Source organism: Callospermophilus lateralis, chromosome 10, assembly GCF_048772815.1.
Source record: "Callospermophilus lateralis isolate mCalLat2 chromosome 10, mCalLat2.hap1, whole genome shotgun sequence".
NCBI classification, from domain to species: domain Eukaryota; kingdom Metazoa; phylum Chordata; class Mammalia; order Rodentia; family Sciuridae; genus Callospermophilus; species Callospermophilus lateralis.
In genome coordinates this window covers 128,029,340-128,046,848 of record NC_135314.1, presented here as the reverse complement: position 1 = coordinate 128,046,848, position 17,509 = coordinate 128,029,340, and the positions used below count along the sequence as shown (strand labels likewise).

The window sequence follows — 17,509 nt, the reverse complement described above, 5'->3', positions numbered from 1 at the left end:
TAACTGCATTAAAAATCTGAATTTTAACAAGACTCACTGGAGATCTGTGTACATGGTGAAGTGTGTACAGCCCAGTTCAACAAGACTACCTCTAGGTGGATGAATTTCATTAGTTAGAGAGACCATTCTCAGCAGGGAGAAATTATAGATAACGACTGCAAAAAAACAGTGTGAGGGTTTTTTATTATTATAATTATTATCATTTTAAACATGCAAAATACAGTCCATGCATCTGCCATTTGAAAAGTCTCTCATCTTGTGACAGATAAAACCAAAGTTGTGTTTTGGCTATCGACGTTCAATAAATGTTTCAAAATGCTTTACAGTGTAAAGATAATAAGAAATTTAGCAAAATTTGAACAAACCTGTATAAAAAACGGATACATATACCATTTTATTTCAAGGCGACATGCTGTAAAGAGTAAGTTGTTATGATTTGTATTTTTTTTTTTTTTTTTGTAAAAAGTCTTTAACAATACAAGGGCTTAACAGATTCAGGTTTTGGGGCTACACATGCAAAAAAAAAAATTTGTCAGTTAGTTGAAAATCACCAAAACGTGCTATTTTAAAATGTGTATTATTATTTTTTAAATACAGGTAGAGTAGAAGTATTAAACATTAGCAGGAGTAATATTTCAGAACTCTGTAAAAGTGTGTGGAGTTCATGGAGCTAGTGTCCTGGAAGACTCGTATACTTCTGATGAACATTTTGGTTTAATTCCTTTGCCATTGTAATAGTCCACAACTTGGTTTGGGACTTCAGCCAACACACTCTTTGCAAGGGCAGCTGGAGATGCCTGCAGAGAAAAAGAAATTAACATGATTTTGGCTCTTGGTCATTCAGACTCAAAGTGTTGAGTCCTTCCTTGTGTCTCATTCATTCATTCATTCATTCATTCATTCATTCAATCTGTTGGGAATCTATTCCACGTAAGAGTTGTCAGATTGTTAGCAAATAGATATTTAATTTCATCTTTCTATTTTTTATACTTTTCCTCTCAAAATATAAAACTATTTACATTTGATGACAGGTGAAGGTTGGAAGGCAGAATGAATTATTCTACAGTTTTGATTCTGATTTGCATTCAATTGTAGATACTTATTTACTTTCAAGCACTGTGCTAGGGTTTATGGGTCTATGGTTCTTGCCATCAGTAAAGCTGTAATCATGTGAAGGGAGCCTCACATCATCAAAAGGAACCCTTCTGTAAGGTAGAGTGGGACACAGGATACAGACCAGCAGAATCACATTACATGAGAGCTGATCAGCCATGTAGACTCTCAAACACAACCTGGAGCTCCTGAGTCATAATCTGCATTTTAACATGATGCTCTGGGGATTCTCATGTATACTGAGGTTTGAGAAGCACTGCTAGAGGAAGTCAGACACTGTGAACAGAGCACAGGGAACAGAGAGACTAAGTTATCTTGGAGGAAATAGCAGCAGGCTTCCAAAAGGTGGTGGTGTTTAAGTTGGGCATATTTTTAAAATGTAAGGAAAAGGTAAGGGGATGGCGTTCAATCGTTCTAGGGACAATGACTCATCTGATGGGGAAGAAGGGTGTGTGCATGTGTAAGCTGGGGATTCAGAATTGGTGGGTGTTTGGTTAAAAAAATGAGCTTGGGTCAGGGTCTTGAATACCATTCTTAATTCACTTATAATTCTATTGGCATTGTAAGTCTGCTGTAGGATTTGGAGGCTGGGGCACAGGACCATGTGATCTACAGTGATGAGTCTATAGCTGAGAAGTACTGAAGTTAATATCAGGCATGAACTCTGGAGTTAAGTAGAGGTGGATTCTATTCCTAGTGCTGGTGTTTAGTACTATCTGCACAAATCCTGGGCAAGCAACTTTGAAGAGGTTGAAAGTTTGGGCAGAGTGACTAGTTAACAAGTGTTTGAAATGCCAGAGGAACGAGGACTGGCCTAAGTGCCCGGGTGATGGCATTGCTATTTCTTTCTTTCCTGTGTGGTTTGCCCCTCAGTCATTCAATTTGCCAAGCCTCAGTGCTCTCCAAGGTAAAACAGGAAGGAAAGACATTCAGTTCATCTAACAGAGTCTCAAGAAACGACACATGTGTTTGGAAAAAAAAAAAATCTGAAAACACTGAGGAGTTTTTTGAAAGCCATCCCTTGCATTTTGAAGATGTCACAGCCTGTGGAAAATTCAACCTCACTTTACAAACGACTGCTCAGGATTATGCGTTAGACCATGGTCATTGTGCACATTGGGGAAGATACAAAAGTCATTATTGATCTCTCTTTGATCATCTGTCAAATATTTGATTTTGCAGCCTCCGTTGCTTTTAGGGATGGTCATGTGACCCAGTTTCACCCTTTGAGATATAAGTGGGAATTTCCTAAAGGATGTGTCTTGGAGCTCTCTTCCTCTTGGTTAAAGGGGACAGACATGGTTGCCTCTAGTTCCCTTTCCCATTTCTTTCTCCCTTGAATTAGACTGCAATTCAATCTTTATCATTGAGGGATATGAAAGGAAATCATGACATGCTGACCCTCATACTACTGAGTCATTGAAAAAAGAAATTGCTGTAGCTACCAGCCCCTAACTTCTAGTTACACAAGAAAAATTATGTTTGCTCCACGTTGGAACTGTTGGCACTTTGGACTGCATAATTCTGTGTGGGGGACTGTCCTGTATATTGCAGGGTATTGCCAGCATCCCTGGCTTCTAGCCACTAGAGCAGATAGCACTCCATATTGGTCACTGTTGAAAATGTCCCTTGGTACTTCCAAATGTCTTGTGGATAGTAATGTCATCCCTGGCTAAAAACCATTCATTTAATCCACTATAAAAACAGATTCACTATTACTCACAGCCAAAATATTCCTACAAAGAGCTGTCAAATAGAACCTTCAGCAATGATGGAAATGCTCTATCTGTGCTATCCGGTATGGGAGTCACTAGCCACAGGCAACTCTTGAGGCTTTGAAATGTGGCTCAAGTGACTGAGGAACTGAACTTTAAGTTTTATTTAGTTTTAATACATTTAAATAGCCACATGTGGCCAATGGCTACTCTATTACAAAGCACAGTTCCTAATGAGCTTTTTTTGCATATCAGAGCTAGTTGCAAGCACATGAGGTTGTGGGGATATTAGTTGGTTAGGGAAAAGTCAAATATGTAAAATCAACTGGTAAAAACAGTAATAAAATGTGTGTACTCTAACCACATCCTTAAACCAGGCTCTGTGCTAAGCTTTATGTAGACTCCCATCTCTAATCTTCCAGTGTGTATAGCATTTGCCTCATTTTAGAGATGAGTTTGTAGCACAGTAGAGATGAGTTTATAGCACAGGGAAATTCAATAACTTTCCCAGAGCCACACAGCTTGGAAACCATGCCTTATCCACTTTAAAGCTCTGACTTATCATGAAGAGCAGAAAAAGACAGGCAACTCAAGGCTTACTGGTTTATATGAACTCAAACCAGCTCCTCACCTTCTCTTTTACTGAATTCTAAGCAGATTAGTTTGGATAATGAAATGGTTTTCAAAGTCTAATTCAAAATCCATGAAGATAAGGCAGGTGAATATGCTCCTGGTTCTCTGCCTTAGTTATCCCCAGAGCCACTGGAGATACTACATAGCACAGAGACTGTGAGCAGCACCCCACTTCATTTCCCTGCTTAGGGTTGGCTCACCAATGCTCTATCCTTTCCCCAAATACCAGCTTGGAGCACTGAGGCTTTCCTCATAGCTACCCCTCTCTGCTCTGAGGTTCCACAGAAACATTTTAGCACTTCTCAACCATCCACAGGTTGCATCGTATGTCCTTGTTCCCATCATACAATTTCCCAGCAAATCCCTAGAGGCCAGGATCCATGGTTCTACCATCTTGCTGTGGTTGCAGTATCTAATGTGTGCCATGCACAGCTGACCCTCCATGAGTGTCTGGGGAAGAGGATGGAGGCCTGAGGTAGAAGGTAGATCTTTTGAAGGCTCCGTGATATTGTTCTTGCACATATGTGTTTGCAGGTACGTGCACGTGGGGCAGGGGAGTGGAAGAGCGTGGTTTGGGGCAGTTCATGAATCTCCTAGAGAGCGAGCTCTTTGATCCCTCTTCACTCAGGCAGAGTTATGAATGGTAGTCCACGCCTTGCTGTCCACATGCAGACACCTTGAGTGCATGGTGAGCCTCTTTCATTGAGTGAGTGTTTTTATTTGTAAATCTCCTTAGGAAAAGAGGAAGATGGGATATGGTGGCATAATTACCCCTCACCCACATGCATTGCCCCGAGAGTTTGTCGGGGAGATTGGCTCACTGCTGTTACTTGAAAACTCTCTCTGCACTCCACTCTGCAGCCAGGGATTGATTTTCTGCTCCTTTAATGATTTTAATGACACTGCAGCCTTCCTTAAAAGGACAATAGTAATTGTGTGGCAGTACAGTTATGAAGAATCTCATCATTCAAGAGCCCTGGAGTGTATAGTTACTTCCCTGTGAGGCCCAGAAAGGTCATGAAATCTAGGGTTCTGGGTGAGGCTGTGGGGCTGGTGATTTATCTGAATACTCACTGTGAAGTCTGCCCCAAGAAGACAGCAGAACAAGCATCCATTTCTGAAGAGAACATGCACTGCCAGGTTCAGTTAGAGCTGGGGTCCCAGTGTGAGCCCAAATTGAAACTGTGCCTGAAAATGAGTTTTTGACTGGAGGAAAGGACTTTTCCAAATAAAAGTTCCACCGGGAGGGAATGATTGGAGTAGATGCCATGGTATCTGTGGCTTCCTCACCCTGAACTAAATAGTTCACTGGAGCCCCATGAAGACAGAGGCTGCCGCAGGAGCTAACAAAGGTGTTTCTTGGAGGGACCCTTGAGATATGGGGACACAGACTTCCCTGAATTAACGCTCCAGGTGACGGAGGGCACAGGGCATGTTGGTGAAGGAGGGGATATTTTTTTTTTTTCCTTTCTCAAGGAGACTGGGAAACAGCTTCAGGACATGGGGAATTTGGTGATTCCCTCCTGCTGGGGCAGCTCAGGTGTGGTGACTGATATGGCTGTCACCACCAGCAAGGCAGAAGGCAAGGCTGTAGTGGGCAGCAGGAGCCATGGGCATGCTCTGCTCTTGGGCAGCTTTCACAGGAGGATTGTCTGTAGCCACCCATCCCTAGGGACTCCCAGACCCAGCTGGAGAAGGCTTGAGAGGAACTTTCTATGAATCAGAGAAGGCATCCCTTTGGGTGATCCTAAACCTATAGGTGCAGGGGTTTGTGGCAATTTTGACTGTCTCCCTTTCTTCAGGGACTTAATAATCATCCAAAATTTGGAAATGCAGAAAATTGTTACTGTGTGTCTTTTAAATATCATCCTACAGCATTGTCTAATGGGCCAGGTTCAGGGCTGTTGGGGAATGTGATGCTGCTCTACTACTTATTATTGATAAAGATCCAAGATGTAAAGTTAGAAATTCATTTGTAGAAAACTGATAGGATGCAAACAATTTCTATCCAGTAGAGAAGGTCATTCAATGATTATGGTTTGGGTTTTTTTTTCCTCCTTTCTTGATTTTTTCCTTTTTCTTTTATAATTCTGATGGTCATTAACCAGTCTATTTTAGCAAATATATTCCAACATTTCCCCCTCACTGATCATATTCAACTGCTCAATATATTTCTTTGAACTACCTTTGTCATCTTGTGCATGAATGTTCTAAATAAATCTTTGATGCTGCTTACTATATATTTATAGGGGATTTAGGTTTCATACTTTACCAAAGCAAAACAGACTTCTGCTGGGGCATGTGGCTTGACAAGCAGGACCAGGGCTGATTTTCAGTTTATCCTTGCTACTTAGGCACCTTCAAGCAGCTGCCCAGCTGTGCACAGCAGCAATGGGTGCAGCGGGTGCTAGAGATCCTAAATTGTATGCATGAGGGCAAGCATCAGTAACATTTTGGCTACCACAGTTAGCATGACTTCTTGTTTATAAATCCATTTACACTTCTTACTCAAAGAGTCATGCTCCATATATATCCTTGCTGTGGGAGATGGCTGTCCCAGGCAGGGATAGCTGGTGTTTGCTTCGAGCATGACAGATCACCACACACATTGGTGAACACATGTGGGAGGTGAGCACGCTTTGGTTTCTCTTCTCCCACAGGAAGTGCCCCCATGACATATATGCGTACGTGTTTGAAGTTCCTGAAGGGCACAAACTGGACGATGTCTCGAAGGACAGGCTCTCCCTTGGGCGACCTCAGAATCCCATCGTCACCATCCAGCATCTGCATGTCACTGAAGTCAGCATTCCCCACTCCAACGATGATGACCGACATGGGGAGGTGGGAGGCATGGACAATGGCCTCCCGGGTGTCAGCCATGTCTGTGATGACACCGTCTGTCAGGATCAGCAGGATGAAGTATTGCTGAAGTCGGATGCCAGGTGGTGGGGAATGGGAAGGAGGAGAGACAAGGACAGTACAATACCAGTTAGGCACTGGGGTGGCTTCATTGCTTAGTGACCACAGCAACAGTGATGTCAGATATTTTTTTGAGTGCCTCTTCTGAGCAGCCCTAAAGTCTTAAGGTTAGGATGCATGGAGTTTACAAGTGGGTATAGTAATTATAGCTTAATTTTAATAACCACCTCACTGGCAGTTCCAAAGCACAGTGTAGTAGACAAAGTAGGAGTTCGAAATTGACAGGAGTGGCTTCAAAGCCTCATTCTTCTAGACCCCAGGAAAATCTCCCAATGCCTCTAGGTCTTAGCATCTTTGGTTCACAAATAAGGGATGGGATGAGATCATGGATATAGCCTTCCTCAGCTTAAAAAAAATTTTAGGAATTTAAAGCTGTGCATTCTAATACTATAGACACTAGCTCCGTGAGACTACTGAGCCCTGGAAATGTGGGTAAGGCAGTGGAAGTACTGAATTTTAAAATTTTTAGTGAATTTAAATTTAATGTTAAAAATAGAAACCCACTTCAGTTACTGACCACTTTTTAGTTATGTTTGGAACAACTCAGGTATATGAATCTATATTTTCAGCTATCAACTTATAATATCTAAATGGAGATCAAGTATTGGCCATAACTCAGCACCCAGAGATACTGTAGTGTGAAATATGCACAGACTTTAAAATTTTGGTACAAAAAAAGGAAAAAACAATCTCACTGATAATTTTTATATGGAGTAGATGCTAAAATGACAATATGTTGGCTCTTTTGGATTTTAAATAAAAATATTATGAAAATGTATTTATTTTTTATTCTTTCAATTTTTTAATGTAGCTACTGGAGACATTGTATCTAAGAATTGCATTATATTTCCATCAGAGGAATTGGTCTAATGCCCCGATAGGAGGCGTCAGGGCTATTGTCTCTCCCTCTGAAGGTCATGAGCCAAGGACATAGCCTTTCTCTAGGCACTCAGGCAGAAGGTTGTTGTACTCCTCTGACTTCCTGCTCTAGGTCCTGCATTAAGTCTTGGATTCTGGCCTACAGCCCCCCTGACCCTTCTCACCTGGAGAAGTTCAACTGAAAAGGGTATTGGAGGGAAGGTTCTGCACCCATTAGCAAGAGAGAGCTTGGGAAGTGTGTTAAGAGTCTGGAGAAAAAAACTCATTGGAGGTGAACACTATTACTGGTCATTGGGAGAGACACCATGCTGACCTTCACTGATGAAAGAGGGGAGGGAAGAAGATCAGTGAGATGTGGCTCATGCCATACTCAAAAGCCACACTCAAAAAGAAATACCAATATAATTCCTGCAATATGCCCATCATTTGCAGGAAATAAAGGTAGAAAGATTAAAACATTCTGGGCTGGGGGTGTGGCTTAGTGGCAGAGCATTTGTCTTCCATGCGTGAAGCCAAATTTGACCTCCAACATAGAAAAAAAAAAAATCTACGTTGTCACATTTCAAAGGAGAAAGTCTGGATAGAGGAACTACATTTTGAAAACATCTCATTTTGAGACTCACACACTTCCAAGGCTGCAAATAGGCTGGCACTATTAAAGAGTTTCTTCTTTTCTCCTTTGTCTATAGACCTGAAAAAAGTTTATTAAACAAAAGTCTATGAACTAGATTTAAACATCATTTAAACTTCATCAAAAGTTGATGATGAAGACAGCCACATGTCCTGAATGCTTTCCGTACAGTTTGATGCAAAGACCAATTTTGTTCCATATCTATTCACTAAATACCCACTTCTAATCCTAACCTAGTCCTCAATGTACACCCATCTCTTTGCTTTCTTCTAATATGCTCACAAGGAAGCTGGTCTGGGAGTTTAGAGGAGGGTTTCTGTAGGATGATGGAGGAGCTGGGGAGGTGCAGAGAGAAGGTGAAGAAGGAGGCGATTTGGGTGGTTTTGGGGGTGAGGAAGGTGTATGGAATATACCAGAATGATAAATCAGCCTTGCTGTGGTCCATCTTGGCAGGTGAAGGCAGATGGCACATGTAAAAGGAGGCTGGGCTTCTGATTCCTAAGTGGGAGCCCTGAGGGACTCACTTCTTGTCATCATTCTCTGTCCTCCCCTACTCCTGTCTTATCTGATCTATAGATGGATCTCCCCTCCCTGATCCATGCCTCAAAAAAAAAACAAAAAAAAAAACAACCAAAATCCCTGATGGTTACACCACCACACTGGGAAGATTCAGAACTGTCATAGTCCAGAGCAGGGTTGGGAAACTGTTTTTTATAAAAGGATATTAAATAAATATTTCAGGTTTTACAGTCATAAAGGTCTCTATCGCAACTAGCTAATGTTGCCACCGTAGGGTGAAATCAGCCACAAAAAATATTTAAAACAAATAGGAGTGGCTATATACCAATAAAGCTTACGATAAAGCTTTATTTATTTAGGAACACTGAAATTTGAATGTCATTATTTTAATATGTCACCAAATATTTTTTCTTGTACTTTTATTCAACTATTAAAAAATATAAAAATCATTCTTTGTTGGCAAGCCATTGAAAAACAGGCTTTGGGATGTTTGTATTGACTCTTGATGTAGAGCAGTGTTTCTTAGCTTGGGTCTATGGACTCCTGAAAGATTTTAAGCAGTTTTTGAGCTTTGAATAAATTATATTTTGATTTTTACTAATCTTTAACTGAAATTTATCATTTTTTTCAGTAATAAATGGAATCAACAAATCAGATTAATGTTAGTTATACTTGTGGCTTAGTCACAAACAGAAATCACCGAATTTTTTCTTATTACAGATATAACATATATATTTCATTGTACTAATTATACTCAATACTGCTCAGGAATTATGGAATTATTAGACTAGCTATTTGTTCTCATAATTTAACATGTAAAGAAAATAAACTTTTGCCAGGTGTGGTGGCACACACCTGTAATCCCAGCAGCTCGGGAGGCTGAGGCAGGAGGATTGTGAGTTCAAAGCCAGCTTCACCAACTTAGTGAGACCCTAAGCAACTAAGTGAGATCCTGTCTCTAAGTAAAATATTTAAAAGGGGCTGAGGATGTGGCTTGGTGCTTGAGTGCCCCTGGGTTCAATCCCTGGTACCAAAAAATAAAAATAAAATAATAATAAAATAAACTTTTTATTACTATATTTAAAAAATAATGCTTCCTTGTCACATTTAAGAACAAGTTTGCTAACTGCATTTCAATATGGTTGTTTATAATTTATTCTGTGCACTTGCAACACTTCTGAGAAGGGGCCAATTGGCTTTACCAGTTGTTAAAGGGGTCTGTGAAGCAAAAACATTTGAGAACTCCTGGTCTCAAGAGATGGCCAGGATTCTAGAATCTAACCATTCCAAAGATAATAAGCTGTGGACTGTTGCATCAAAACCCTGATGGAAATTTCCACTAAAGCTAGCAATAAGAGCTTCTTCCAAAGTCAAGTGGGTAAAATGCTCATGGATGAGGTATTAGAGCTTTTAACATATCTAAGGTCATAGTTAGATAAAGAGGAGATTTTTTTTTTCTAGAAGAATTTCACAAAAAATCAAGAAGAAAATCTTATAGCAATTAACTCCCTGGCACAGTTTGCCTATGAGGTTTATGCTCATGACCCTAAGAAATATCACTAATAACAAGGGACACTGGACCACAGACTGTTCAAAGAACAGGAGAAACCTCTGGGGAGAAGCACCTGTTCCTGACCTGGAGGGGAAATTTATCTGGTGATATGTGGATTAGATGCTTCTTGCATATGGTCCCCGTCTCTTGACTTGTCCCTTCAGAGCAGACCCACCACCCCTGAAGGGATGAGTGATAGCCAGAACCCATGTTGGCTTATACCAGCCCCACGTCCAGGCCTAGGGCAGTACTGTCTCTTTTTACTTTTGCATTGTCCTGGTATACCAGAGGAGATGAGATAGTGCACGCTTTAAACTGGGGTCTGGGGAGCTCTAGGGATACCTTGGACACTGTTATGAATAAAGGGGATCAAAGAGAACAAACAACTTTTCACCTTATTCCTTAAGCAGATTTGACAAGAATAATGTTTTTGTTTTTTTTTTAAATCTGTTTTTATGTGTTGATTTTCTGAGCAAGGTATCATTTAAAGAATGGGTTCTAGAACTAAAATACAGTTAAAAAATAAAATGAAAAACTGATTCTGCCCCAAACTTCTCCCTAAATCTTGCATCTATGAAGATTCAATTTGCACCAAGGCCTCTGTGATTGAGGGAAAGGGCAAGCCTTGTAGGGTCCACGTATTAGTGGAGATGTTGGTATGCAATGTTGAGAAGTATCAATGGTTTCTCAAGAGAAGAGGAACTATGAGCAGGGAGGAGGCATGGTTTTCTTAGCTTTCACACCCAGGAGAAACTTGATTGCATCAAGCCGTCAGTCTCTCTGCTAGATGAGTCTGGGAAACTACAAGTGGACAAGCTCTTCTCATTTCAGAGCTTCTGTATAAGGAGAGAGGGGACATAAAATACTCAAGTAAACAGAAACATCTAAAGTATTTTAGGTAAGAGATAAGTGCCACAAACAAAAGAAAAGCTGAGGCATGATAGGGATGGGTGGACCGGCTATTTTAGATAAAGCAATCAGTAGGATCTTTCAAAAGAGTTGATAGAAGAGTAGAGACCTAATGAAAGCAGAGTATGGCTCCTGTGGAGGTTTAGGATAAAAGAAACCTTAGCAGGGAAGAGCAAGAGAAAAGGCTTAGGGGTGGGACTATGTTTGGTGTGTTTAAAAAGCAGTGAGAGGCCAGTGTGACTGGAATTGGGAGCAAAAGAGAGTGTGAGGAGAGTTAAGATCAAGAGGTAGGCAGAGTGTAGTTCACACAGAGCCTTCTAGCTCATATGAGGGGATTCAAATTTTATACTAAGCATGATAAGAAGACATTGGAGAATTTAAAGCAAAGGAGTAACATGATACTAATTTTGTTTTAAGAAGATGGGTCTGTTTTCTGTGTGAAGTAGAGATTGCAATGGGAAAAAAAAAATGAAGGAGGGAATCCAATTAGGAGGTTTTTGCCTCAGTTCAAGTAGAAAGTTGGTGACCAAGAGTAGCTATGAAGGTAGTAAGAAGTGGCAGCATTTGGGCTTTATTTCGAAAATTGACTGCTATAACTTGATGATAGATTGGATAGTGGGTGTGTGACAGCCAGGCTTCAAGATGGCACCCAATAATCCTCATTTCCCGGTTAATGTCTTTATGTAGTTTTTCTCACACTGAATTGGAATGCCCCATCTAACCAACAGGGTATTATGGAGATGAGGGAGTGCCACTTCTTAGGCTAAATCACAAGAGGCAGTGTGACTTCTGCTTTACTCCTTCTTGGCCCACTGGCAGACCGTGTAGTAAAGATCTGAAGCCTCTAGCAGCAACATGACAGGCAGGTGAGTGAACCACCTTGGTAGCAGAACTTTCAGCCCCAGATCAAGCCTTCCATATCTTGACTACAACCTGAACCACCCAGATTGACTGTGCCTGAATCTCTGACCCACAGAAAATGCATGACATAATAAATGCTTATTGCTGTTTTAAACTGAAAAGTGTTGAGACAAATGTTCATGAAACAAAAAGTAACTACTACAGGACATGAGGGAAAGAAAGGAATGAAGAACTACATCAAGCTTTTGACTGAAGCAACTAGGTGAGTGTTGGAATCATAGACTGAGAAGTTGGAGAAAGGAGTTGGGATGAGTGAGATGGTCAAAAGTTCTGATTTGGATATGCTACATATGTATTATTGGTATCCTGATGGAGATGATAAAAAACAGTTGAAGGTATGAATTCATTCAGAGACAGGCTGGGCTACAGCTACATACTTGGGAAACATAGTGTGTATATGGTATATAGGGCCGTGACAATGAACAGACACTGCAAACAAATGGAAGAGGTTCAGAGACTGAATTCTGGAGATTTAATGTCTGGAAGTCAAGAGGAGGAGGTAAGGGCAGAAAGAGATACTAACAAAGGGTGGTCACTGAGACAAGAGGAAGACCAGTGGAATGTGGTATTCTGGAAGCCAAGTGAAGAAGGTATTTCAAGAGGAATATGATCACCTGTATCAAAAGCCACTGATAGGTGTAGATGAAGACAGATTTGACTGATGGGTTTGGTAAGATAGAGGTGATTTTGGCTTTGACAAGTGTAGTTTTTACTTGCATATGGAAGAGTGACTAATGAAAAAAAGAGATGGTGACAGTGAGTATCGTCAACTCCTTCAGTGAATTTTGCTCTAGAGAAGCATAAAGGTAGGGAAAGTCGCTAAAGGATAAAATGGGGTCATAGGAGAGATTTTTAATAAATAGGAGACATTATGGAATGTTTACCTGCTAATGGGAATGAGTTTATAATAGAAAGGGAAAAATAAATGATAATCAGGAAGAGTGGGAATTTAATTATGAGTCAATGTCCTTGGACAATTGGGAGGGTGTGTGCGCCAGTGCACAAAAGCAAAGGTTGGCATTAGGTAGGAGTGTGGTCCTCAACCTGTCCTAACATGAGGGAAGGCTTGGAACATGGGTGCATTGCAAGAGAGTTAGGTTGAGTTAATGTAAGAAGATGAGGGAATATAATCTTTTTTACATTTATGCGAATGTAGCATCCTGGAACCAGGATGGAATTACACAGAGAATTTCGGACATCAGTAATAGTTTACTAAATTTGAAGAAAAAAAAAAGCTAAAGAGAAATATGTTGATATCATTTAAAATAATAAACACAAAAATTACTAGAGTATTACTTTTACTTCTAAAATATTAGGGAAAAGAAATTCTTTTTGGATTTATAGGCTTAGTTTGCATTTTTCTTGAGGGGGAAAAAGAATGAGAAATAAATATTTGCTGTACTTTGTCACTAAAAGGTAGAATCATCTTCTGTTTTATTTCTGTGGAATGGGCTCATTGGACAGCAAGCTTATTTTGGATTTATTTTTTCTTTCCTGGGACAGGAGGTGGATATGAAATACTTCAGTAAATACAGTAGCTCCCATTGTTGAGAATTCTCTGTGTTTAAGCAATGACACCTCGCTAAGCCTTACCACTCAGCAGAGGTGGGTTTGACTATCTCCATGTTTTAGAAGAGGAGATTGAAGATAGGGGATGGTTAAGTCACTTGTCCAAATTCACACAGGTAGAAAATCAGGGATTTACTGTCAGACTGGGATGGGTGTTGTGGCTAATATCCACATGAGGAAGGGTAAACTCCTGTGATCAGGTGGACTGCCCCTCTCCTTACCGAAGCCTCCTTGGTGTTAGTCTCCTCCGAAGCTGACTTGGCGACTTTCTGAATGATGGGGGCGATGTTGGTGGGGCCATAGAGCTGGAGCTTAGGAAGGCAGCTCTGATAGGCTTCCACAACTCCCTGGATTCCTAAGGTGGAATAAAATGGGCAAAGATCAACAGTTCCATATTCCCTTCAAATATATTTAAACACACACACACACACACACACACACACACACGGAATTGAATTGCTCCAAATAGTTCTTGTCAACACATTTATGTTCTTAAGATAAAAAGGAATACACATCACTGTTGTTGCTGTCTCCTCTCACACTGAAATCATTTTCCTCTTTGAAGGCTAAAGGTCAAAAGCCACTTTATGGTAAATGCCAACTGGGGCATCTATAGGAGTCTGTGTCCATAGGTCCATCTCTCCAGACATAATTCCTTGTGGGAAAGAATCGTGACTTACTCATTTTTGTATTCCCCCAAGGAGCTTGAGGCAAGGTTCACATGGTGAGTGCTCACCAGGTGTGTGATAAATGAGAAAAATGGCTGCTATAGTCACGTCCTGGCAATTGTAGCTCAGATGAATGGATGTTCATTATCATGGTCAACCTCTCATTGAAAGGGGTACTTTCACCCTAAGGCCATGTGAGCTCAGGAAAGAATAAAGCATGGGACTCTGCCAAGAGAGGCAACCCTGTCTGTGTAGCTTCTCCAACATGGGATGAGTCTCCATCACGTTTCACATTGCCATCCCGATTCTATGGTAACAGTACTATTACCAATAACTTGCATACACATAGAGCTTCTTGGTGTCTATGCCTGTGTTACCTCTTGTTCTCCCTTGTTCCAGCTTGTCATCCTGTCCCTTTCTATCCTGAAACAGCACACTACTCCTGATTTTTTTTTGCCAGAGGGATCCACATAAGCTTCTCCTAAGATTGTTCTTCATAGCCACCATGCACTGCAAATCAGCTTCTGCATATTTTTGGATGAAAGTTCTGTTCTGTTTTGCCTTATACTCAGGTTTACAATCTCACTAAAACAAACAAAAAAATCTGCACCTGCTTTGCCCTGCCCCAAATACAGATTCCTGTCATTTCAACGACAGAGACCAAATCATTATGCAGCTTGGTTGTGAAGCTAGGTGATACTGAATGGAAACTCCTTATCTATTCTGTCTCTCGAGCCTTTGTGCTGGGATAGGGATGTAGGTAAAATACTTGCCTAGCCTGAGCAAAGCCCTGGGTTCCATCCCCAGTACTGCAAAACAAAATGATCAAGTTTTTCCCAAAGATAAGGAAGTTCGATGGTTCTTTAAACAATAACAGTCAGATGAATTCTAAGAGTATGACCCAGGTAAACACTCGGGTATGCATTTCATACTGTCTTGGTGGAAAATACCTCTTACAGTTAAAGAATGGGAATAACTGGGGAAGAAGGATCTAAAGCATAATAAATGGAAACAGGTGAGGGATCTGGGGCGGGAATAGCAGAATGAGGATCAGGTCTTAGAGGCTACTGTGTTCAGATCTAATCATACTGGTATTATATTCTTGGGCAGTAAGTGTCAAGTCTGTGAAAGAAACCTCTGGATGCTTTTCATGCTCCACTGAATCTGAATGAACCCGGTTGCAGCCCCTTTTCTCCTTCACAAGGAAGAGGAGAGAAATATGGACATTTCTACTTTAAGAATGTCTTCAGATCTTTATAGCAACATACGCACTGGACTCTGTTTGTTACTTGGAAAATAGAAAAAGAAAACAATTCTAGAATGAAATTTATGATCATAATTATCATTATAGTTTCAGCCTCATTATTTTGTGGAGTCATGTTGAGGAACTTCTGGCTGGGGATAATGAAACATGGACCAGACAGAGCCTTTGAGAAACTCTTTTTGGCACACAGCCACGAAGGTACTTATTCGGAATCACTGAGGTCATGCCCCTTGCCAACATGCTGAAAGTGTAAAGGGATGTCCATTTCCCCCGCCTCCTTATAACTGCATAGAGAGAAAGGTGTGAAAAATAGATACTTGAAAACCTGGAAAGCAGAAAGAGGAACATCTCATCACTGCTGCCCACCAGGTGAAAATCCTCCCACCGCCCCTTTTTTGTTTTTGGCTAGAGGAACAGATTGAGATCAATATTCTTGCTGCAAACGCGAGGTCTCTTAAGCATTCTGTCTTGTCTAGCTCTTATTTTTTTTCCCCACTCTATTATTGTTGTTCTCTGCTGCTTTTGGAGAAGCATGGTTTATTTGGACCCAGCAAGCCCACTTCTCTGCTGCAGACAGTCATAACTGATATGCTACAACCGTGGAGGAAAAAGTAAAATGGGAGAGGTGTAAATGGAGAGGCAAAAAGACTTTGGCTTTCTTTTACACTGGGATTTACCTGCACATTCTGGGTTGTCTTCATTAAAGTTGATTGCAAAGTCATGAGAGACCTAGACATCAATTAACATTAAAAAAAAAAAAAAAAGGAAGAAAGAGAATTACAACTTTAATCCAGTAAGGAGGCACTGGGGTTTAGAGTTTGCAAACAAATGCGGTTACATTCATTATGTGTTAAGCAGCAGGAACCATTTTAAGCCTTTACACAATCAATCTGAGACGAGGGTGAATTCTAAGCTCCCTGTGGAGTTGAGGTGACAGGAAGATTTTCCAGAATCAGATAAATGCCGCAGGAGGGGGAAATGAGGCACATTAAAAAAAAAAAAAAAAAAAAAAAAACACCCAAGAAAAGATTTCAGAAAAATGTAACTCCAACTAGTTTCTAGATAGAACTGGCCAAAGACTGCAGGCTTAGATTTGGGTAAGTTCTATTTGAACCTAGTGATATATATATATATATATAAATATAACAACTCAATTTGCCCAAGCTGTCTGCGCAACATGGTGATACAGAGACCCAGCTAAGTTGTGACATTTAAAAATCATTCTAACATAATATGCAGAATACAGGGCATGAGGATATTTTCAGATTCACAGGTAAAATATACTACATTTTTGAAAAATGAAAAGAGGAATATACCCTCTCATCTTCCAATACAAATCCCTCTATCTGGCAAGACCTATGCATAAGGTCAATTAGCATATTGTTTACACAAATCTGATTAAAGAAATGGGAAGTTTTGACATCTGGATGTTTTTGTTGAATCACCTGACACTTCTCAGGTAATTCCATTTCTTTTCTTTTCCTTTGTCCCCCATGTCTCTTCTTTGTCAGAGAATTCCATTTTAAAGGCTATTTCTGAGCACTGGCTCACTTGGGTGCTGTTAAAAGATACCTCCTTTTAAGACACCTCCTGTTATAGGTTATGGCATTGGTGATATCACATTCCCCCTGTCCTTAGTTTTTTCCAAGCGAATCAGCTGAATTCCAATCATTACCAGTTGTTTGAGGCCAAACAACTCGGTGAAATAGGTGGGTGTCCACCTGCCCATGTTCTGGACCTGACACCCTATCTGAAGGGGATTGTATCTCCTCAGCTCCAGCTAATTCTCACGTAGGTCATCTGTTGGTTGTTCACAGGCTTTTCAGTTTTTCAAGAGAACCCAGACATCTAATCTTTTATATAAAATTGCTTAATTCTTTAATAAATAAGCATGTTAAAAATACTTTTTGGCTTAAATAATGTCTTACAGATCACCAGTCAATAACTGCTCTATTCTTCTTTCCCATGTGCTTTATTTCTAACAAGTGCTTCTAGAATTTCCATAGCTATGCCTAGCAGGGAAGCCAGTGTGGAATACAAAGCAAATAAGAAGGGGGACAGGCCAAGGAGACCTGTCATTCCATTCACAGCTTATCCTAGCACTCACAGAGAGATTGGCTCTTTCAAAAAGGACACAGAAAAGAAAAACTTTGCATC

The 17,509-nt window shown here is 40.5% G+C and overlaps 1 protein-coding gene across 1 annotated transcript in view; it reads right to left on the bottom strand.

The window, feature by feature from the left end:
- Positions 1 to 662: 662 nt before the first annotated feature.
- Cpne4 (copine 4) overlaps positions 663 to 17,509 on the bottom strand; it is a 337,088-nt gene continuing 320,241 nt past the window's right edge. Inside the window, exons 12-15 of the mRNA XM_076867682.2 lie at positions 16,030 to 16,081; positions 13,642 to 13,775; positions 6,150 to 6,386; positions 663 to 797 (exon numbers count right to left, since the gene is read on the bottom strand). Coding sequence (XP_076723797.1) covers positions 663 to 797; positions 6,150 to 6,386; positions 13,642 to 13,775; positions 16,030 to 16,081 — 558 coding nt within the window. The remainder of the gene's footprint in view (positions 798 to 6,149; positions 6,387 to 13,641; positions 13,776 to 16,029; positions 16,082 to 17,509) is intronic.